Raw genomic sequence first — 23,040 nt, forward strand, 5'->3', positions numbered from 1 at the left:
GGGCGGGCTCAGAGCAGCCAGGATGAGCTTTTGTGATTCCCATTCCTTGCCGGTGCCGAGGGAATGGGATTGGACACGGAGCACAACAGAACCTGTTGCTTAGCAGTGGTTTCTGTTGGGAAGGACACCGGGAGGGGAAGGTAAGAGAGGAAATGAGGGGAAAAGGAGGGGTTTTGGGACACAAGTGCTTGGTGGGGGGTGGAATTGGAGGCAGCTCCCGGCTGGCTGGAGGCATCCAAGACTCCGTAAATCCTCAATCCCGTCTGCCTGCTCCCCGGCCCGGGTAATCTCCGGGGCAGAAAGGGCACTTTCCCTGCCGGGGGGCGAGGGGAGGGCGGCCGGGCGAGCCCCTCCTGCCCGGAGCGTGGCTCGGCACCGGATCCATCCCTTGTTTCAGGGGCGGGGACGCCTCCAGCCCCCGTCCTGGCGGATTTGGGGCCCGGCTTGGGGCTTTATGCCCACTTCACCAGGGTGGGGGCAGCAAGTCTTTAATTACGCCGGGGATAATTAAAGCTCCGGCAGGGGGGATGATCCGGGGTCCCGGCGCCATCCCCGCATCCCGGGGGTGTTAAAGCCGCTTCACCCCTTGGCAACCCCGGCTCGCTCCACCCCGGAGCTTTTCCTGCCGGAGCCAGCTCGGGGTTAAGGAGCTTACGGAGCGCGGGGCTCGGGGCCCTCCGGGAGCGCTCCGTCCCGGGTAAGGACCGCCCCACGCCCGCGGGCACGGCCGGCCCGGGGCTGCCACTGGCTCTGCTTCCCTTTTCCTCCTTCTGCTCCGGGCCTCGGGGTGGGTTTGTCGGCGGAGCCCGGGAATGCCGAGGGGCTGCCGGGGGAGGATGGGGCCGTGCTGCTGTCGGGACCTCCAGGAAGAGGAGGGTCCCCGCTCCCGCCGTCACGCGGGGAGGGGACGCGGATTTCGGGCTAATCCCGACCCCGCATCCGCTTCCCGAACCGCCCCAAATCCCGGGAAAAGGGGCCGGGGGACCAGGAGGCCGCGGCAAGGGGGGGCCCGGGGCTCGGGAGATGCTCCCGGGGCTGAGGTGGGGACAGCGCGTCCCCCCCGGCCGGGGGAGCGTGGGACCGGGAATGGGACCGGGACCGGGAATGGGATCGGGAATGGGGATGGGACCGGCACCGGGAATGGGATCGGGAGTGGGAATGGGATCGGGAATAGGATCGGGGTCGGGAATGGAATTGGGGTCGAGAATGGGATCGGGATTGAGGTGGGGAATGGATCGGGGTCGGGAATGGGATCGGGAATGGCACTTGGGCAGCGGGTTTGGGAGGGCAAAGGGGGTTTGTGGTGGGGAAATCGCGGATCGGGGCGGCCCCGTGATCCCGGCGGAGAATCAGGGGCGGGTCTGTGGCCGCAAATGGAAAAGTGCCGCGGTTTGGGATCTTAAACGAGAATTTAAGGTGGTTTGGGGATCGCAAATGCAATTTTCAGCGGTTTGGGGATCACAGCTGTGAAGCTGCAGAAGAGTTTGGGATCACAAGCAGAAATTTTTAATGATTTTGTGGTTGCAGCTGTAAATCTGCAGCAGTTTTGTTGTTGTAACTGGGAATCTGCAGCAGTTATGGGATCACAAATAGGAATTCACAGCAGTTTTGGGATCACAGATGCAAGTTTGTGCCAGTTTTATGATTGCAACTGTCAATCTGCAGTGGTTTTGGGATCACAAACATGAATTTGCAGAGGTTTTGGCATTAGAAATCAAATTTTGTGTCAGTTTTGTGATTGCAGTTACAAATCTGCAATATTTTTTTGTGATTGTAACTGGAAATCTGCAGCAGTTCTGGAGTAAAGCATTAATTTACAACGGGTTTGGGATCATAAACATGAATTTGCAGCAGTTTTGGAAAACACAGACATGAATTTATAGCAGTTTTGGGATCACAGACATGAGTTTACAGGGTGTTTGGGATCAACTATGAATTTGCAACAGTTTGGGGATTGTGACTGGAAATCTGCAGCAGGTTTGGGATCACAAACATGAATTTTTAGTGATTTTGTGGTTGTGACTGGAAATCTGCAGCATGTTTTGGGATTGTAACTGGAAGCCTGCAGCAGTTTTGGGATCACAGTCATGAATTTACAGCAGTTTTGGGATCCAAATGCAAATTTGTGGCAGTTTTATGACTGCAGCTGTAAATCTGCAGGGGGTTTGTGATCACAAACACAGATTTGCAGCAGTTTGGGGATCATAGCTGCAAATCTGCAGCAGTTTTGCTCTTGCAGCTGTAAACCTGCCATGATTTTATGGTCCCAAACACACATTTACAGAGGTTTTTTGTTGCAGCTGCAAAATGAAGTGGGTTTGAATCACAACTGTTGATCTGCAGCACTTTGTGATCCCAAACTCCAGATTTTGGCCATTTTGTGGTTGCAGCTGCAAATCCCTGGCTGATTTTGTGATTGTGAACGTGGATCTGAACGTCCTTGCAGTCACAACTGCAAATTTCCCGTGGGTATTTGACCACAACTGCGCATTTCCAGCAGCTCTTCCCTCACAAAGAGCATTCCTTGGAATGTCCGAGTGTGGGAGGTGGCATTTCCAGCCAGGCCAGGGGACAGAATGCTCCCCATGGGCTGGAGGAGACACGTTGAGGGGTGGTGGATTTTGGTAGAAATCCCCCTGTTTGTGCCTCGTTATTAAAATCAAAGCAAATATCAGGGAAAGATCCCAATGCAGGTTGTTGTTCCTGTCCCTGAGGATCCTTTATCCAAATGCTGCACCCAGGGAGGGCTCAGCCCCTCCCCAAGGGGAGCAGAGCAGTTCGTGGTGGCAAAGGATGCCCTGGCTGTGTCCTGGGCTGGATCCCATCCCAAATCCCATCCCGGATCCCACCCTGGATCACAGATCCCATCCCAGATCCCGGATCCCATCCTGCCTCTCTCCATCCCTCGTGCAGGAGCCATGGCCTCGCTGCTGTCCCTGCAGGAGGAGAACAGGATCCTGCAGCAGGAGCTGTCCCGCGTCGAGGACCTGCTGGCCCAGAGCCGGGCCGAGCGCGATGAGCTGGCCATCAAGTACAACGCCCTCAGCGAGCGGGTGAGCCCCCCAAATCCCCCTTTTTAGCCCCAAAATCCACAGCTGGCCATCAAGTACAACGCCCTCAGCGAGCGGGTGAGCCCCCCAAATCCCCCTTTTTAGCCCCAAAATCCACAGCTGGCCATCAAGTACAACGCCCTCAGCGAGCGGGTGAGCCCCCCAAATCCCCCTTTTTAGCCCCAAAATCCACAGCTGGCCATCAAGTACAATGCCCTCAGCCAGCCCCCCAAATCCCCCTTTTTAATCCCAAAATTGACAGTTGGCCATCAGGTACAATGCCCTCAGCCAGCCTCCCAAATCCCCCTTTTTAACCCCAAAATCCAGAGCTGTTCATCAGGTACAATGCCCTCAGGCAGCCCCCCAAATCCCCTTTTCAGCCCCAAACTCCAGGCGGTGCCAGCTCCAGCCCTGGCATTCCCTGTGTGGGGCGGGGGAGCTGCAGTGTCCCCGTGGTGGGAATTGTCCAGGCCAGTCCTGGCTTGCCAAGGCTTGTCCATCCCTGTTTTATTTGTCCTGCTGGATTTTGGGAAGGAACCCACCCCCTCCCTGTGGGAATCTTTCAGTTTTCCAACACTTTTCCCTGGCAACCGGGAATTCCAAAGGGCTGTGGCCCTCCCAGTGCTGAGTGTGCCCCAAACTGGTGGGGTACTGGAGGAATCCCTTGGTTGTGCCTCAATATTAAAAATAAAAGCAAATATCAGGAAAATATCCCCAGGCAAGTTTCCACTCCTGTACCCAAGGATCCTTTATCCATCAGCCACTCCCTGCAAACTGGGAAGGGGCTTTGCTGACCCCACAGACTGGAGGTTGGGTTATCCTTAAAACCACCCCAGAAGTTCCCCATTCACCCCCTCCCTGTGCATGGAGAAATGGGAGAATGTGGGAACTGGGGCCTTTGGCTGGCTGGGATTTACCATGGAACCCCTGGAAGCGAGGCTGGGGGCTGCCCAGGGGTGTGGGGGTGCCAGGCTGGGCTGGGGGCTGCCCAGGGGTGTGGGGGTGCCAGGCTGGGCTGGGGGATGCCCAGGGGTATGGGGGTGCCAGGCTGGGCTGGGGGATGCCCAGGGGTGCCAGGCTGGGCCGGGGGATGCCCAGGGGTGCCAGGCTGGGCCGGGGGATGCCCAGGGGTGTGGAGGTGCCAGCCCGGGCTCCCCTGGTCCCAGCTGGAGCAGAGCCTGCGGCTGGAGCCGGAGGAAGCAGCCGAGAGCCGGAGCCTGGCCCAGCACAACATCGAGCTCCGGAGGCTGCTGGAGGAGGAGCAGGCTGCCTACAAGAGGAAGCTCCAGGCCTACCAGGAGGGCCAGCAGCGCCAGGCCCAGCTGGTGCAGAAGCTCCAAGCCAAGGTACATCCTTCCTGGGGGACACTGGGATAATCTGGGGGCACCCCACCATCGGTGTCACCTCCTGTCTCTCCCCCAGGTGTTGCAGTACAAGAAGAAATGCGGGGAAGTGGAGCAGCAGCTGCTGGAGAAGGCGACGGAGCTGGAGCAGGAGAGGCTGACAGTGAGGAAGGCTTTGGGGGTCCCCTGCCCCAAATCCCAAATTGGGGTGATGGCCACCAGGGGATATTCCCACAGATCCAGCTGGATGCCAGCGGCTCCCAGCCTGACGAGGAGAGCAGCAACGAGCTGGAGAACGCCCTGATCCGGCTGGAGGAGGAGCAGCAGAGGTGGGCAGGACCTGGGGGGATGTGGGGATTCCTGGGGGATGCTGACCTCAGTGATCCCCGGGATCCCAGGAGCAGCAGAGGTGGATGGGATCCTGGGGGATGTGAGGATTCCCAGGGGATTCTGACCTCAGTGATCCCCAATCCCAGGAGCAGCATTGGTGGGTGGGAATGTCAGGATTCCCAGGGGATGCTGACCCTAGTGATCCCCAATCCCAAAAGCAGCAGAGGTGGGCAGGACCCGGGGGGGGGTGGGGGTGTGAGAATTCCCAGGGGATGCTGACCTCGGTGATCCCCAATCCCAGGAGCAGCAGAGGTGGGTGGGAATGTGAGGATTCCCAGGGGATGCTGACCCTAGTGATCCCCAATCCCAAAAGCAGCAGAGGTGGGCAGGACCCGGGGGGAATGTGAGGATTCCCGGGGGATGCTGAGCTCGGTGATCCTCAATCCTAAAAGCAGCAGAGGTGGGTGGGATCCCGAGGGGAATGTGAGGATTCCCGTGGGATTCTGACCTCGGTGATCCCTGATGCCAGGAGCAGCAGCCTGGTGCAGGTGAACTCGATGCTGCGGGAGCAGCTGGAACAGGCCAACGTGGCCAACGCGGCGCTGAGCGAGGACATCCGGAAGCTCACGGCGGACTGGGCACGGGCCCGGGATGAGCTGGAGCAGCGGGAGGCGGAGTGGAGGCGGGAGGAGGAGGTGGGCGACACCCGGGCGGGGACATGGGACACCAGGGAGCAGCAGCAGGGTGTGAGGCAGGGGGCTGAGGGGATGTGGGATCATGGAGAGGGGTGTGGGGTGGTGGGGGATGCTGCAAGGAGCAGAGTTTGGGGAATATGGGGGGGATGTGATGGGAAGAGGATGCAAGACAGGGCTGTGGAATGTGGGGTCACTGAGGAGGGATGCAGGGCCAGGGGGATGTTCTGTGGGGAAGGATTTGGGGGTGTGACATGGATGGGAAAGGGAGATGAGGCAGGGGGATGCAGGGATGTGTCAGGGCCAATTACACAGGACCCGTGGGAGGGGTGTGGGGCCATGGGGGCTGTTGCATGGAGAAGAATTTGGGGGTTTGGGGATGTGATGGGAAGGGGATGTGAGGCAGGGACATGTCACCCCCCCACCCTTCTCTGTGCCCACAGTAATTATGGTGGGGCTGTAGAGGACCGTGGGGGTGATGGGTGTGGCCAGGAGGGATATTTGGGAATTTGGGAACCATGGTGGATCCCTGACCCTGCTCCATCCCACCCCAGTCCTTCAACACCTACTTCAGCAACGAGCACAGCCGGCTCCTGACCCTCTGGCGGCAGCTGGTGACCTTCAGGCGCCACTTCGGGGACATGAAGGCCACCACTGAGAGGTCAGCGGCACCCGGGGCGGGATCCCTCCCTGCGGGGATCCCTGGGGATCCCACCCTGCGCCTCCCTCCCGCGCAGGGACCTGTCGGAGCTGGGCCACGAGGTGTCGCGGACGGGCCGCGCCGCCCACGCCGCCTGCCTGCACCTGGCTGCCAACCTGCGGCTGGCCGAGAGCCAGGCGGGCGCGGCCCGCGAGCGGCAGGAGCTGCGCCTGGAGCAGCTGCAGGAGCAGCTGGCGGCGCGGGCACGGGATGCGGAGCGGGAGAAAGCCACCCTGGCAGCGAGGTACGGGCAGGCTGGGGGGACCCGGTGGGTGAGGGGAGGAATGGAGGTGCAGGAGATGTGGCACAGGATGGGGAGGGAGTGAGTCTGAGGGATGGGATGCAGGGGCACCAGGGGATGCAGGAGCACCAGGAGGGATGCAGGGGCACCAGGAGGGATGCAGGGGCACCAGGAGGGATGCAGGGGCACCAGGAGGGTGTTCCACAGGGAAGACTTTGGGGATGTGGCGCAGGACGGGAAGGGAATATGGGTCAGAGGGATGGGATGCAGGAGCACCAGGATGGGGAGGATGCACCCCAATGGGGCCATGGGGGATGTTTCATGGGGAAGGTTTTGGGGCTGTGGCATAGGTGGGAAGGGGTGTGAGGAAAGGGATATTGGATGTTGGATGTTGGATGTTGGATGCTGGATGTTGGGTGCTGGATGTTGGATGCTGGATGTTGGATGCTGGATGTTGGATGTTGGATGCTGGGTGCTGGATGTTGGATGCTGGGTGTTGGATGTAGGATATTGGGTGTTGGATGCTGGGTGCTGGATGTTGGATGCTGGGTGCTGGATGTTGGGTGCTGGATGTTGGATGCTGGGTGTTGGATGCTGGGTGCTGGATGTTGGATGCTGGGTGCTGGATGTTGGATGTTGGGTGCTGGATGCTGGCTGTGTCCTGGCCAGGCTGGCGGAGCTGACGGCGGCCCTGGAGCGGCGCCGGAGCGAGGATGAGGAGAAGGAGCGGGCGGTGGAAGCGCTGACCCTGCAGCTGCGGGAGCTGGTGGGTGCAGGGTGTGGGGGTTTGGGGATGCAGGTCTGTCATTCCTGGCCTGATCCCATCCCGGGGCTCACAGGAGGCCGCGCGCGCCCGGGAGCCGACGCCGGAGCAGGTGCAGGCTCTGCGCTCCGAGCTGGAGCTGCTGCGCCGGACGCTGCACGAGGTCACCCAGGTGCTGGGACACCCTGGGGCCACCCACAGCCAGGGGGGCCTCTCCCTGCCTCAGTGTCCCTTCCCTGCCTCAGTGTCCCCTCCCTGCCTCAGTGTCCCCTTCCTTGATTCATTTTTGCATTTCCTTATTCAGTTTCCCCTCTCTCTGATTCAGTTTTCCCCTCCCTGCCTCAGTTTCCCCATTGACTTGATTTCCCATTTCCCACCTTATTTTCCCCTTCACTGGACTCCATCTCCCCTTTCTCACCTTGGTTCCCCTCTTCATTGACTTAATTCCCTTCCTTGCCTCACTTTCCCGTGGATTTTCCTGGGAACAGGCGGTTCTGGCAGATGACCCCGAGCTCCCCACACCTGCAGTGTCCCCTCCGTGTCCCCCCGTGTCCCCTCCGTGTCCCGCCGTGTCCCCTCTCCGCAGCCTCTCTGCCAGCGCCGCTGCCGCTGCCGTCCACGCAGCCCTGAGCCGGCGCCAGCTCCAGCTGCAGGTGAGCTGGGAGGAGGAGGAGGATGGAGTGGGATGGGATAATGGGATGGGATAATGGGATGGGATGGGGGATGGGATCTGATGAAGGCTGGCCCCCAGGAGGCCCGGAGCCAGGTGGAGGCGGGCCGGGAGGCGGCCGGGAGCCTGCGGCGGGAGCTGGGAATGCTGGAGCAGCGGCTGGAGCAGCTGGGAGCCGAGGCCGGGAGCTGCCGGCGGGCGCAGGAGGAGGCCCAGCGGGAGGGGCTTCAGCTGCGGGCCCAGGTCGAGGGGCTGCGCAGGTACCGCCCCTCTGTCTGTCCTGTGTGTCCGTGTGTCTGTCCCTGAATGTCCATCTGTCTGTCCCTGTGCATCTGTCTGTGTGTCCATGCACCTATGGCTGTGTCTGTGTCCATGTGCCCATGTGTCTGTGTGTCCATGTGCCCATGCCTGTGCCTGTGTGTCTGTGTGTCCATGTGCCCGTGTGTCTGTGTGCCCGTGTGTCCATGTTCCTGTGCCCGTGTGCCCATGTGTCTGTGTGCCCGTGTCCGTGTGTCCATGTGTCTCTGTGTCCATGTCTCTGTGTCCATGTCTGTGTGTCCATGTCCGTGTGTCCGTGTGTCCATGTCCGTGTGTCCATGTGCCCGTGTCCGTGTGTCCATGTGCCCGTGTCCGTGTGTCCATGTGTCTCTGTGTCCATGTCTCTGTGTGCCCGTGTCCGTGTGTCCATGTGTCTCTGTGTCCATGTCCGTGTGTCCATGTCTGTGTGTCCATGTCCGTGTGTCCGTGTGTCCATGTCCGTGTGTCCATGTCCGTGTGTCCATGTGCCCCTGTGTTTGTGTGCCCCTGTCCGTGTGTCCATGTGCCCGTGTCTGTGTGTCCATGTCCGTGTGTCCATGTGCCCGTGTCCGTGTGTCCATGTCCGTGTGTCCGTAGGGAGCTGTGCCGCGCAGAGGCGGCGCTGGCAGAGGAGCAGCAGCGAGCGGGGGCCCTGCAGCAGGAGCGGGAGCAGCTGCGGCGCCGCAGCGAGGGGCTGCAGGACTCCCGGGACCAGGCTGCCCGCGACGCCCAGGCTGCCCTCGAGCAGCTGGAGCACAGGTGGGCACGGGGCACGGGTGGGTGTGGGGGTCACAGGTGGGCACAGGAGGGTTCAGGTGGGGACCCAGGTGGGCACGGTGGGGACCCAGGTGTGTGTGGGGTCAGGGTGGGTACAGGGTGTGCGGGGGGTACAAGAGGGTTCAGATGAGCACAGGTGGTTGTAGGTGGGTGCACGTGGGTTCAGGTGCATACAGGTGCACATAGAGAGGTGCTGGAGGGCACAGCACCCCCAGGACCTACCTATGGTGGATGCAGGTGGGGACAGGTGGGCACAGAGGGGTGTACAGGGGGCACGGGTGGGTGTGGGGGGGTACAGGAGGGTTCAGGGTGGCACAGATGGGTGCACAGGGGCACAGGCGGGTGCACAGGGGACACAGGCGGGCACAGGTGGGCACAGGTGGGCTGTGCTGTCCCCACGCAGCCAGCAGCAGGTGCAGGAGCTGGAGGCGCAGCGGGTGCGGGCGCAGCGGGAGCTGCTGGAGGCGCGGGAGGAGCTGAGCCGGGCGCTGCTGGAGGCGGAGCTGGCCCGGGGCGAGCAGGAGGCGCTGGCAGAGGCCCTGGGCAAGGTGGGCACCCGGACCTGCCCCACAGCGGGGCTGGGCACGGATACAGGTGCATCCCCATGGGTACAGGTGAATCCCCGTGGGTGTATCCCTGGGAGTGCCAGTCCTGCTGTGGGTGCATCCCCGTGCCCCAGCTGCCCCCATGGCCCCATAGGTGTCCCCCATGGCCCCATAGGTGTCCCCCATGCCCCAGGTGCTCCCCGAACCCCAGGTGCCCCCGTGTCCCCCTGCCCCAGGCACTGCCCCTGTCCCCATCACCCCGTCCCGCCGTGCCCCCGGTGCCAGCCGTGCCCGCTCGCAGGCTCAGGGCAGCTGCGGGGAGCTGGCGGAGGCCCGGCGGGCGGCGGAGGCGGAGGAGTCGCGGCTGCGGGACGCGCTGGCCAAGACCAGCGAGCTGGCGGCCGGGCTGGCCCGGGACAAGGCGGAGCTGGGCCGGCGGCTGGAGCGGCTGGAGCAGGAGCGGGAGCGGGGCCGGCTGCGCAGCCGGGAGCTGTGCCGGGAGCTGGCGCTGCTGCGGGCGCGGCTGGAGAGCGGCCCCCGCCCCGGCGGCGAGCGGCGGGAGCTGGAGCGGCCGCGGGGGGACCCCCGGGACGACGGGCGGGGGTTGCGGGAGGAGCTGCGGGAGCTGCGCGGGCTCCACGAGCGGCTGCGCCACAGCCTGGGCCAGGTGGGCACCGCGGGGGCAACCGGGAGCGGTGGGGAGGGTGCCAGGGGTAACTGGGAGGGTACCAGGGACAACTGGGAGCAGTGGGGAGGGTGCCAGGGGTAACTGGGAGGGTGCCAGGGACAACTGGGAGCAGTGGGGAGGGTGCCAGGGGTAACTGGGAGAGTACCAGGGACAACTGGGAGCAGTGGGGAGGGTGTCAGGTGTACCTGAGACAGGTGGGGAGGGGGCATGGGGCCACTGGGAGGGTGTCAGGGGTAAATGGGAGAGTGCCAGGGACAACTGGGGGAGGTGGGGAGAGAGTCTGGGGTAACTGGGAGGGGTGGGGAGGGTGCCAAGGGTGACTGGGAGGGCTCATGTGGTAACTGGTGGTCCCCGGGCTGTCGCTGGTGTCTCCGGCGTGCCGCAGGCGGTGCAGGAGCAGAGCGCGGCGGGCGAGGCGCTGGCGCGGGCGCGGGCGGAGCAGGAGCGGCTCCGGGCGGAGCAGGAGCGGCTGGGCCGGACCCAGGCGGCGCTGGCCCAGGACGGGGCCGGGCTGGCCGTGCAGCTGGCGGCTGCCCAGCGCCAGGAGCGGCACCGCGACCGCGAGGCCGCCGGGCTCAGGTGGGGCCGGGCTCAGGGGGTGCCGGGTCGGGGGGCGCCGGGCTCAGGGGGTGCCGGGGCGGGTCCAGCCCCGTCCCCAGCCCCATGCCCAGCCCTGTGTCCCGCAGGTCGGAGAAGGAGGGGCTGGAGAGCACCGTGTTCCAGCTGCAGCAGGAGCTGGCCCAGCTCCAGGCCCGCAATCAGCAGCTGGAGGCCCAGGGCCGGACACTGACCCAGGCCAAGGAGGCGCTGGAGGGTGAGGGGTCCTGGCCACCCGCATGTCCCATCAGCCTGGCCATGGCCAGCTCCCACCTATCCATCCCCATCCTCATCCCCATCCCCATCCTCATCTCCATCTTCATCCCCATCTCTCCTCATCTTCACGATCCATACCCATCCATGGTATCTGTTATATACATCTTCATCCTCGTCCATCCCCATCTTTACCATCCATTTCCATCCTCATCCTCAGCTCCATCCCCTCTTCCCCATTGCCAGGGGGTGTCTCCATGACTTGGGGGTGTTCCCCCTCATGGGGAGGTGTCCTCATGACTGAGGTTGTCCCCATGCCTGGGGGTGTTGTTCCCACTGGCTGGGGTTGTCCCCACTGACTGGTGGGTCCCCATTAGCTCTGGGACGTCCCCATGACTGGGGGTGTCCCCATGACTGAGTGGTGTCCCTATGACTGAGTGGTGTCCCTGTCCCTGAGGGGTGTCTCCATGACCGGACTGTCCCCATGGTGGCTGTCCCCATGACTGGGCTGTCCCCATCACTGAGGGTGTCCCTGTGACTGAGGCTGTCCCCATGGTGGCTGTCCCCACGGTGCTGTCCCGTGTCCCCAGCGGAGCTGGGCGTGGCGCGGCGGGAGCGGGCGCAGGAGCTGCGGGAGCGGCGCCAGGCGGTGGCGGTGGCCGAGGCGGCCGCGGTGGCAGCGGCACTGCAGAGCGCCCGTGACACGCACCGGGAGCAGCTGGAGCACCTCCAGCGCGAGAAGGTGCCCTCGGGGCGGGGGGCACGAGGGTTTGGGGCTGCAGGAGGGATCTGGGGGGTGTGGTGTCGGCATTTTGGGGTGCTGTGGTGGAGGTTTTTAGGGAGCCATGGTGAATTTGGGGGTTTTAAGGGTGATTGTTGGGGCATGGTGGTGGTTATTGGGGAACAATGTTGGGGTTTGGGGTTCAGTGGTGATTTTTGGGGTGAAATGTAGATTTTTGGGGTGCAGAGCTGATTTTTGATGCACATGCTGATTGTTGAGGGTACAGTGGTTGTTTTTGGGGTGAAATGTTTGGTTTTGGGTCTCAGTGGTGACTTTTGGGGTGAAATGTAGGTGTTTGGGGTGCAGAGCTGATTTTTGATGCACATGCTGATTGTTGAGGGCACAGTGGTGATTTTTGGGGGGCAACCTTGATTCCTGACATTCCCGCTGATCGTTGGGGCACGATGCTTGGGGTGCAGGATTGTTTGGGTTCACTGATGATTTTTGGGGTCCGCTGGTGATTTTGGGGCTGGCAGGAGGAGCTGGAGGCCGAGCGGGGCCGGCTGGTGCAGGAGCACGAGGAGCTGGTGGCCGAGCTGGCGGCAGCGCGGCAGCAGCGCCAGAGCGAGAAGCAGCAGGTGCTGGCCCTGATGTCTCCTTGTCCCTGTGCCACCTCTGATGTCCCCTCAGCCCTGTGCCACTCGCCTGTCCCCCCACCCTGTGCCAGCCCTCTTGTCCCCCTGTCCCTGTGCCACTTCCCTGTCCCCCAGCCCTGTGCCACCCACGTATCCCCCAGCTCTGTGCCACCCCTGATGTCCCCTCAGCCCTGTGCCAGCTCCATGTCCCCCAGCCCTGTGCCACCCCCGCTGTCCCCCAGGCTCTGGCGCTGCAGGAGGAGGAGCGGGTGGCCCTGGCAGGGACCCTGGAGGGGCTCCAGCGGAGCCTGGACGAGGCCACGGCCGAGCTGGAGCAGCGGCGGCGAGAGGTCACAGGCCACCAGGAGAAGGAGCAGGTGGGTTTGGGGGGCTCCCAGACCCCCCCCAGGGTGGCACAGAGCCCCCACTTCCAGCCCCTGTGCCCAGGAGTCTTCCCTCTTTGCAACCCTCATTGCTAAAGTGACCCCTGCTCCTGCAGCCACCTGTGCCTGGGTGTCCCCTTGTCACCCCCCAATTCCTGGGCATTCCCCACTGCAGCTCCTCCTGTCTGAATAGCCCCTGTAGCCCCCCCCATTGCAGCCCCCCATTCCTGGGTGCCCCCCCTTGCACTCCCCCAGCTTGAGCCTCACCCCCACCATTGCATGACCCCCCCAGTGTCCCCTTTTCTTGCAGCCCCCAACTTCACCTCCCATCCTCCTGCAGGAGTGGGGCTCAGCTGTGGTACCTGAGCCCCCTCACCCCATCCCTGCACCACCCCCACTGTCCCCCTGTCTCTGGGACCCCATCCCCACTGTCCCTCTGTCTCCGGGACCCCATCCCCACTGTTCCACCGCAGGACCCTATCCCCATTACTCCCTCCTTTCCAGGACCCATTCCATTGCCTCCCTCTTTCCAGAACCCCATCCCCATTGTCCCCTCTCTCTGGGACCCCATCCCCATTGCCCCCACCTCTCTCCAGGACCCCATCCCCATTCCCCCCCCGTCCCTGGGATCCATCCCCACTGTCCCCCTGTCTCTGGGACCCCATCCCCATTGCCCCACCTCTCTCCAGGACCCCAACCCCACTGTCTCTACTCTCTCTCCAGGACCCTCTCCCCGTTGCCCTCTCTCTCCGGGTCCCCATCTGCACTGTTCTCCTGTCTCTGGGACCCCAACCCCACTGTCCCTACTCTCTCTCTGGGAGCCCATCCTCATTGTCCCCCTCTCTCCGGGACCCATGCCCGTGGTGCCGGCCCCCGGGACCCCCGAAGGGAGGGACGGGGGTCTCAGGGTGCCGTGTCCCCGCAGGCCTTGGCCGCGGAGCTGCGCTCGCTGCGGGCGCGGGCGGAGGAGGCGGCGCTGAGCCACGAGCGGGAGGCGAGCACACTGCGGGACCAAGCGGCAGCGGCGGCCAAGCAGCGGGACAGCGCCCTGCGGGAGGTGAGCCGCGCCCCAAAACCCCTTCCAGCCCCCCTGGAATCCCCAAATCCCTGGAGATCCCGCTCCGGGCAGGCGGAGGAGGCGCGGGCGCAGCTGCGGGCGGGGGCCGAGGCGCGGGCGGCGGCGCGGCAGGAGCTGCTGGAGGCGCAGCGAGAGGCCCGGGACAGCCGCGAGGGCCGCGACACCGAGCGGCGGCGGGCGCAGGAGGCGCGGCGGGCGCTGGGCGACGCGGCCCGGGAGAAGGAGGCGCTGCAGCGCTCCAACGAGGAGCTGCGGGCGGCCCTGCGGCGCGCCGAGGGAGAGCGCATCAGGTCGGGAACGCGGGATGGCCTCACCGAGAGTGCAGGGCGCGGCTGTGGTGCCTTGGAGGGGCTGCTCGGGGCTGGGGGGCTGCTTGGGGCTGGGGGGCTGCTCGGGGCTGGAGGGATGCTCGGGGTAAGGGAATGTCCAAGCTGGGAAGTGCAGGAGTCGGAGTGATGGGTGGAACAAGGGGCTGCTTGAGTTGGGAGATGCGGGAGTTGGGAGACGCTCAGGATGAGGGAAGCACAGGCTGGGATGTGCAGGGGTTAAGGGATGCAGGAGCTGGGAGATGCAGGAGTCTGGAGATGCTCGGGATGAGGGAAAGCAGGAGTTGGGAGTTACAGGGGTGATTCCCCACCCTGGAGGGCGATGCCTGGGTTCGGGAGGTGTTGGGACGCTCACAGGATGCTCAGGTTGGGATGGGGCGGTGCTCCAGGTCAGGAGGACGCTCAGGACAAGGTGATGGAAATTTGGGGCTGGGGGGACACCTGGATGGGCACGGCTGGGGCCGGGGGCATGCCACCCCCCCGGGCGCTGCCAGCCGCCGCTGCCCGCAGCCTGAAGCGCTCCGGGGAGGACAAGGAGCAGCGGCTGGCGCTGCTGGAGGCGGCGCGGGCGGCGGCCGAGCGGGAGGTGTCGGAGCTGCGGGCGGCGCTGCGGGGGCTGGAGCGCGCCCGCCTGGAGAGCCGCCGGGAGCTGCAGGAGCTGCGCCGCCAGGTCAGGGACAGCGGCACGGGACTGGGGTGGCACGGAGCCTCCCGGCCCTCGGCGTGTGCCCGAACCACTGCTCCCCTCGCGGGCAGGTGAAGGAGCTGGACAGCGAGAACAGCCGGCGGGGCCGGGAGCTGGGCGAGCTGCAGGCGCGGGTGGCCCTGGAGGAGCAGCGGGAGCAGCGGAGCCGCCGCGAGGCCTCCGGCCTCAGGCAGAAGGTGGCCGAGAGCGAGGCCGGCACCGAGGCTGCCAGGAAGGAGGTGAGGGCGTCCCCAGAGGTGCCCAAGACCCCGCTGTGGGTGTCCCTCATCCCGAAGTGTCCCTGTGCCCCCATAGCTGGCTGTCCTGTGGGTCTTAAGGTGTCCCTGTCCCATTGTCCCCAATCATCGCCATCACCATGGTACCCTGTGTCCCTGCGTGTTCCCATTGCTCCATCCCTCACCTCCCTGGAGTTCCCCTGTGACCCCACTGCTCCATCCCCCAGCTCTCTGGGGTCCCCCATCACCCCGTTGCTCCGTCCCCCGTTCCCCATGGCTCCCAGCCACCCTTCCCCTCTCCCTCTCTCCCGTCCCCGCAGCTGCAGCAGCTGCAGCAGCGCCTGGCGGCGGCGGAGCAGGAATTCCGGCGGCGGGAGCAGGAGCTGTCCCGCAGCCTGGAGGAGGCGCGGGGCAATGAGAAGAAGCTGCTGGCGGACGCGCGGAACCTGCAGCTCAAGGTGGAGGCGGCGCGGGCCGAGGTGGCCGAGCTGGGGCTGCGGCTGAGCGCGGCGCAGGGCCGGGCCCAGGGGCTGGAGGCGGAGCTGGCCCGCGGCGAGGAGCAGCGCCGGGCCACCGAGTCCCGCCTGGGCGGCCTCCAGGCCACCCTGCGCCGCACCGTGGCCGTGGCCAGGGCCAAGGGTGAGCGGCCCCGGGGACACCGGGGCTCCGGAGGGGGCTGAGGGGAAGGGAGATGTCACCCTTGATCCAGCCCTGGGCATCTCCAGCACAGCGGTGCTTTGGAGCAGTGGGTCTCCCAAACCCCATTGCGCCATCCCCTTCACCCCTGGATCCTCCCAAACTCTGTTATTCCACCCCCTGCATCTCTGTGGCCTCCCAAGCCCCATTATTCCATTCCTGCATCCTGGGGGTCTCCCATTGCTCCATCCCCTGCAACCCAGGGGTCTCCCAAATGCCCCATTATTCCATCCTTCATCCCTGGATCCCCCCAAACCCCGTTATTCCATCCCCTTCATCCCTGGATCCCCCCAAACCCCGTTATTCCATCCTCTTCATCCCTGGATCCTCCCAAACCCCATTATTCCATCCCCTTCATCCCTGGATCCTCCCAAACCCCGTTATTCCATCCTCTTCATCCCTGGATCCTCCCAAACCCCATTATTCCATCCCTGCACCCCGGGGTCCCCTTCACTCCATCCCCTGCCTCCCTGGTGTCCCCCGCTGCTCTGTCCCCTCCCTCAGGCTGGTGTCCCCCTGCCACCCCTGTTGTCCCCAGGCGGGGTTCCGGAGGGGCCGGGCAGCCCCGGCCCGTTGGCAGATGCCGATCCCGATCCCGATCCCGAGGCGCTGCGGGCGGCGCTGCGGGAATTCCTGCGGGAGCTGCAGGACGCGCAGCGGGAGCGGGTGCGTGCCCCTGTCCCTCCCGTGCCCGGGACCCCAAAGGGCTCTTCCCCAGCCCCCGTTCCCGCAGGAGGAGCTCCGGGGGCAGCTGGGCAGCCTGGGCCGGCGCCTGGCGGAGGCGGAGGCGGAGCGGGACAGCGCCGGCGCCCGAGCGCAGCGGCTCCAGAAACTGCTGGACGAGAGCGAGCAAGGTGACGGGGCTGTCTGGGGTTCGGGGTGGTGTGGTGGCTGCTGGAGCCGCCACAGCGAGCAGCAGCTCCGAGGGAAACTGAGGCACAGGGAGGGGGGCGGTGCTGGCCAGAGCGGAGGGTGCTCCCCGGGATTTCCTCCAAAATCCTGGTGGGAAACCTCTTAAATCCCAGTAAAACCCTTCTATACCTCCTTTAAATAGCAGTACAAAGTGGTGAAAAATTCCATATATCCTTCTAACCCAAATGAAATGGGTAAAACCTCTCTGTATCTCCCACACATGCCAGTGAAACTGGTAAAACCCTCATGGGTGCCCATAAATCCCACTAGGACTGCTAAACTCCCCTGTGGATCCCGTGTAAATGCCAGTTAAACGGGTAAACTCCACAAAACCCAGCAAAACTGGTAAAACCCCCTGTGCAAACTCCATAAATCTCAATAAAGTGGGGCAGAACCTGTCTGCACCCCACGTAAATCCCAGTAAAACTGGTAAATCCCCCGTGTGTTTCCTGTAAACCCCAATAAAACAGCTCAAAAAAACCCCGTGCAAACTGCAGAAATCCCCGTAAAATTAAATTAAATACCCAAAACATTAAAAAATAGTAATAAAAAATAACCCATTAAAAATTCCCCATAAAGTGCAGCAAAACTTGTGAACTCCCTGTGCAGTCTCCATAAATGCCAATAAAGGGGTAAAACCCCTGTGCATCCCTCTTAAACCCCAGTGAACCCAGTAACCCCTCCCAGTCTGTCCCCCATAAATTCCAATAAAACTCCAATAAAACCCCAATAAAACCCCAATAAAACTTATAACACCTCCCTGCGTCCCACAACCACCCCAGGAAAACTGGGAAATGCCCTGAGCAAGTGCCATAAATCCCAATAAAGTGGGTAGAACCCCCCTGAATCTCCCAAAAACCCCAGTAAAATTGGGAACCTCCCGTGCTTCCCCTGTAATTCCCAGTAAAACTGGGAACCCCCCATGCAAATTCCATAAATCCCAATAAAATGGGTAAAACTCCTCTGCATCCCCATAAACCCCAGTAAAACCCCTCTGCATCCCACATAAAGCCCACTTAACCCCAATAACTCCCTAGCATCCCCCATAAACTCTGATAAACCCCTCTGCATTTCCCATAAACCCAATAAACCACATAAACCCCAGTAAAACCCCTCTGCATCCCACATAAAGCCCACTTAGCCCTAGTAACCCCCCAACATCCCCCATAAACTCTGATAAACCCCTCTGCATTTCCCATAAACCAAATAAATCTCCACAAACCCCAGTAAAATCCCACTGTAGTATCCTATGTCCCTGGGTGTTCCCACTGCTCCATCCCCTGCATCCCTGGAGTTCCTTGTGACCCCATTGCTCCATCCCCTAACCCTAACCACTGCAGCCTCACAAACCCCATTTGTGGGATAATCCAGCCCATTCCATCCCCAGAAACCCCATTAAAACGCCCATAAAACCTCACTGCACCCCCACAAACCCCAATAAAACTCCTCTGCACCCCCACAAACCCCAGTAAAACCCCACTGCACCCCCACAAACCTCAGAAAAACCCCAGGGAAACCTCTCTGCACCCCCACCAACCCCAACAAAACCCCACTGCACCCCCACAAACCCCAGTGAACCCCATTAAAACCCCTTTGCACCCCCACAACCCCCAATAAAACCCCTCTGCACCCTCACCAACCCCAGTAAAACTCCTGTGTACCCCCACAAACCCCAGTAAAACCCATTTGTACCCCCACCAACCCCAGTAAAACCCTCCTGCACCCCCACAAACCCCATTAACACCCCCTTCTATCCCCATAAAACCCAGTAAACCCCCACAAACCCCAGTAAAACCCCATTAAAACCCCCCTGCACCCCCACAAACCCCAATAAAACCCCTCTGCACCCCGGACCCGCAGAGCGGCGGGAGCTGAGCGGGGCCCGCGCCTCGCTGCTGCTGCAGGACGAGAACCTGCGGCGCTCGCAGCGGGAATGCCGCGGGCTGCGGGAGCGCCTGAGCGCCCTGGAGAGCGGGATGCGCGCGGATAGTCCAGTTGGAGACTGGGGGCAAGTCCAGGCAGGAATGCCGGCAGTCCGGGTGGGAATGGGGAGCAGCACAGGTAGAAATGTGGGATAGTCCAGGTGGGAATATCGAGCAGTCCCATGGGGTGGGAGTGCTGAGCCGTCCAGGCGGGAATGTGGGATAATCCAGGTGGGAATCTGGGATAATGCAGGTGGGACTGTGGGATAATCCAGGCGGGAATGCCGGGCTGTCCAGGTGGGACCGTGGGATATTCCAGGTGGGACCGTGGGATATTCCAGGTGGGAATGTGGGATAATCCACGTGGGAATGCTGGGCTGTCCAGGTGGGACTGTAGGATAATCCAGGTGGGACTGTAGCATAATCCAGGTGGGAATGGCGGGCAGTCCAGGTGGGAATCTGGGATAATCCAGGCGGGAATGCCGGGCAGCCCGGGTGGGAGCGCGGGGCAGCCCAGGCGTGCCCGGCACATCCCGGCTCCACGCCCGCGCTGCGGCGGCTCCAGGAGAAGCTGGGCGAGCTGGAGGAGGCGCGGCAGAGGCTGGAGCTGTGCGAGAGCCGCAGCGCCCGGCTGGAGCTGCAGCGAAGGGCGCTGCAGGCGGAGCTGGGCCGGGCCCGGCGGGCCGTGGCCGAGCGGGACGCGGAGGCGCGGGAGGCGCGGCAGCGAGCGGAGCAGCTCCGCACGCAGGTACCGGCACCGCTCCCGCCGCACCCCGGGGCTGAACTGGCTTTCCATGGATCCAATCCCACGGTTCCACCCCCGAGCGCCCTCCCAGCGCCTCCTGAAGCACTTCCCAGTCCCACAGCTCCCCCTGAACCCACTCCCAGTTCCCACAGCTCCCACTGAACCCACTCCCAGTTCCCTTGTGTTTTCCACAGTGCCTCCCGAATGCCTTCCCAGTTCCACCTGAACCCACTCCCAGTTCCCACAGTCCCCCCTGGATCCCATCACAGTTGTCCCCCTAAAACCCCTCTCAGTCCTCCCAGTTATCCCCAAATCCCCTCCCAATTCCTCTGAGTTCCTCCTGAACACCCACCCCGTCCCCCCCAGTCCCCCTGAGTCCCCTCCCAGGTCCCCCAGTTCCTCCTAAATCCCCTCCCAGTGCCCCCAGTGCCCCCTGGATCCCCCCCAGTTCCCCACTCTCCGTTCCCGTTCCGGGCACAGCTGGCTCAGGCCGAGTCCCGCTCGGGGCCGTTCCCGGTGTTGCCGGGGAGCGGCTCCAAGGGGGAGGCTCCGGACGGGTCCCTGCTCCACGAGCGGCTCCTGCAGCTCCAGAGCGCGCTGGCCGCCGGCGAGACGGACCGGAGGCTGCTCCAGGTGGGACCGGAACCGCTCCCAGTGCCCCCGGCTCCTCCCGAGCCCCTTCCCAGTCCCCTCATTCTCTGTGAATCCCTTCCCAGTCCTCCAAGTTCTCCCTAAACCCCCTCCCACTTCCCCCAGTTCCCTCTGAACCCCTCCCAGTACCCCCATTTGCCCTGAACCACTCCCAGTCCCAATTCCCACTGGAACTCTTCCCTCTTCCCCCTGAACCCCCTCCCAGCTCCCCCCAATCCTGTCCCAGTTTTATCCGGATCCATTCCCAGTCCCCCTGAGCCCGATGCCAGTCCCCGGTGTCCCGGGGGTGTTCCGGGGCTGTCCCGGGGGTGTCCCCGGGTGTCCCCGGGTGTCACGGGGCTGTCCCCCCGGTGTCCCAGGAAGGGCTGGAGGAGGCGCGGCGGGCGCTGGCGGAGGCGCGGCGGGAGAAGGGAATGCTGCGGGAGCAGCTGCGGGAGCAGCGGGAGCTGGGAATGCTGCGGGAGCCGGGAATGCTCGGGGAGCCGGGAATGCTGCGGGAGCCGGGAACGCTCCGGGAGCCGGGAACGCTCCGGGAGCTGGGAATGACCCCGGAACAGGGAATGTCGCCGGAGCCCTCCCAGGACCGGCAGCAGGAGGTGAGCGGGGCCGTGCCCCAAATTCTCTGACCTTTGACCCCAGACTGTGGATCCCCCATAGAGCCCCACACCCTTATGGGCTAATTAATTATCTAATTATCATCTCATACCTATATCATCATATCTAATTATCTGATACTGTATTAGATAATTGACCTATTGCCATATAGATGTGTATATATATGTATTACTCTAATATATCTCTGTATTTTTCTATCTGTTACACACACTTTAATAAATATTTACCTGTGTGTCCGGGCAGGAGCGGGACCCTCCCGGCCGGGCTGGATCCGCGTGGATCCCAGCGGGGCTGGATCCACCCCCGGGCTCGGCCGAGCGGGAGCTGGAGGAGGCTCGGAAACGCATCCAGGTGCTGCGGGTGGGTCCCTGCGCCGGGGCCGAGCCTGATCCACGGGATGGGGCTGGGGCTGATCCCAAACCATGGGATGGGGCTGATCCTGATCCACGGGATGGGGCTGGGGCTGATCCCGAACCATGGGATGGGGCTGATCCTGATCCATGGGATGGGGCTGGGGCTGATCCCGAACCATGGGATGGGGCTGATCCTGAACCATGGGATGGGGCTGGGGCTGATCCTGATCCATGGGATGGGGCTGAGCCTGATCCATGGATGGGGCTGGGGCTGATCCTGAACCATGGGATGGGGCTGAGCCTGGTCCATGGGATGGGGCTGGGGCTGATCCCTGGGATGGGGCTGGTGCTGATCCATGGGCTGGGGCAAATCCTGATCCACAGGAAGGGGCTGGGGCTGATCCCAATTCCATGGGATGGGGCTGCTCCTTTTGGGAGCTCATCCTGATGGGAACCAGCCTGGTGCTGGGATGGGGCCAGGCTCGTGCCAGGGGCAGGGAGGTGTCGGTGCTGGTGCTGCTGTTGGTGCCGGTTTGGTGCCGGTTTGGTGCCGGTTCTGGCGCTGTCTCGGGCCCGCTCGGGGTGCCCGCGGCAGGCCGTGCCCCGTGCGGGGTGCCGGGCACCGCTCACCGCTCCCGCAGGCGCAGGTGTCGGCGCTGGAGCTCCGGGCCCGCCCGCTGCCCGAGGCGCCCGCGGAGCTGCAGCGGGAGCTGGAGCGGCTGCGGCTCGGCCGCGGCGGCCTGGAGGAGCAGGTGAGGGGACACGGCCCGGGGGGACAGGGGGACAGCCCAGGGGACAGAGCCCGGGGGGACACGGCCCGGGGGACACGGGGACAGCCCCGGGGGACACGGCCCGGCCCCACAGCCTCCCCTCCCTCCCTCCTGCAGATCACGCTGCTCAAGGAGCAGGAGCTGCAGCGACATCCCAGCGGAACTTAGGGAATTCCGGGAATTCCGGGACATCCGCAGGGACCGGCACAGCTCCGGGATGGGGGGATCCATCCCCATCCCTGATCCCAGAATCCACAGCAGCTCCGCTCAGGGCTGAGCGGGATCCATCCTCATCCCTGTGCTCCAGACCCACAGCGATTTTTGTCTCCTCATTCCCTTTTCTCCAGGAAAAAGCTGCACTTTTCCCACCAGCCAAAAAAATTTGTCTATTTTTGATACAATCTGGGACCTCATGGATGGTTTACCCATTTTTCTGTTGCAGTTTTTAACGGAAAAATGGGAAGTATTCCCTTTTTTTGACCCCAACTGATTTATTCCCCTCCAGCCTTCCAAGCCCTGCCCTCACCCCATCCTAATTTCCCCCCTTTTTCTAACAAAAAACTCCCTGGATTTGTGTTTTTGAAGGATTTTTTTAGGAACTAGCAGGGTTTTTATATGGAATTTTTGGGAATGGGGGTTTTTACTGGTGCTCCGGGGCAGCCTGAGGTTGGGAAAGCCACGGGAAGGGAAGTGGTGGCTCTGACCCCACCCCAGTCCTGGCCAGAATAAACGTGGAAAATCCAAACTGGGAGTTCTGAGGGATTTTTTGGGGGGAAGGTGGCATTTTGGGAATGCCCAAATTTGGGCTGGGTTGAATGAGGTCCCTAAATAATAATGAATAATTAGAATAATGAAGAATAAATAGAAATAAGCAAGAATTAAAGCCCAATAATAATAATTAGTGATAATGAAGAGTAAAGGATAAGGAATCGTAGTAAACAGCAAATGATGATGAGGATAAAGCTGCACCCTGTAGATGAGAGAGAAGTTCTGGGGGGAAATTCTCCCTACAGAGGGGAAATGCACCTTATAGAGGAGAGATTCACCCTATAAACAAGAAATTCACCTTAGAGAGAGGAAATTCATCCTAGGGAGGGAAAATTGCCCTACAGGGGAGAAATTCACTGTGAGACCCCACCCGCCACCCTTCTATAGGGGAACTGGGCAACACCCCAAAACCAGCCCCAAACTCACCCCAAACCCCTTTATTTTCTGTAAGTGACCCAGACCTCACCCCAAACATTTCCATACCATGCATATTCCTATAGGAACTGCCCCAAACTGAGCCCTCACATCCCCCAACCACCACCCTAAATTTGACCATTTTACACCCCAAAGGCCCCTAAAACCCCCAAACCATCATACCCCCTGTGTGCAGCGCTGGGAATTGTTCAAATGGTTAGAAA

At 62.6% G+C, this 23,040-nt stretch overlaps 1 protein-coding gene across 1 annotated transcript; it reads left to right on the plus strand.

Annotated features, from left to right (window-relative positions):
- Positions 1-932: 932 nt before the first annotated feature.
- On the plus strand, positions 933-22,396 carry CROCC (ciliary rootlet coiled-coil, rootletin). Its single transcript, XM_039697460.1, has 34 exons — positions 933-1,040; positions 2,914-3,053; positions 4,217-4,396; positions 4,473-4,556; positions 4,631-4,722; positions 5,253-5,418; positions 5,970-6,076; positions 6,153-6,359; positions 7,026-7,122; positions 7,196-7,291; positions 7,608-7,772; positions 7,871-8,049; positions 8,684-8,845; positions 9,267-9,411; positions 9,710-10,075; positions 10,482-10,675; positions 10,783-10,910; positions 11,497-11,648; positions 12,164-12,265; positions 12,505-12,639; positions 13,571-13,702; positions 13,775-14,013; positions 14,560-14,719; positions 14,806-14,973; positions 15,291-15,609; positions 16,205-16,332; positions 16,400-16,520; positions 18,439-18,617; positions 18,928-19,248; positions 19,726-19,878; positions 20,256-20,492; positions 20,755-20,871; positions 21,506-21,616; positions 21,752-22,396. Exons 2-34 carry the CDS (start codon positions 2,919-2,921, stop codon positions 21,800-21,802), a joined length of 5,328 nt encoding a protein of 1,775 aa, XP_039553394.1. The 5' UTR covers positions 933-1,040; positions 2,914-2,918; the 3' UTR covers positions 21,803-22,396.
- The last annotated feature ends 644 nt before the right edge of the window (positions 22,397-23,040 follow it).

This window comes from Passer montanus, unplaced genomic scaffold (genome assembly GCF_014805655.1).
Source record: "Passer montanus isolate IOZ18808 unplaced genomic scaffold, ASM1480565v1 scaffold118, whole genome shotgun sequence".
NCBI classification, from domain to species: Eukaryota; Metazoa; Chordata; class Aves; order Passeriformes; family Passeridae; genus Passer; species Passer montanus.

Bases quoted from the DNA above. Each gene is read 5' to 3' on its own strand.
- CROCC (XM_039697460.1), top strand. From the start codon at position 2,919: ATGGCCTCGCTGCTGTCCCTGCAGGAGGAGAACAGGATCCTGCAGCAG. The intron at 7,292-7,607 runs GTGCTGGGACAC...TCCTGGGAACAG, and splicing joins CGCTGCACGAGGTCACCCAG to GCGGTTCTGGCAGATGACCC. The intron at 15,610-16,204 runs GTGAGCGGCCCC...TGTTGTCCCCAG, and splicing joins GGCCGTGGCCAGGGCCAAGG to GCGGGGTTCCGGAGGGGCCG.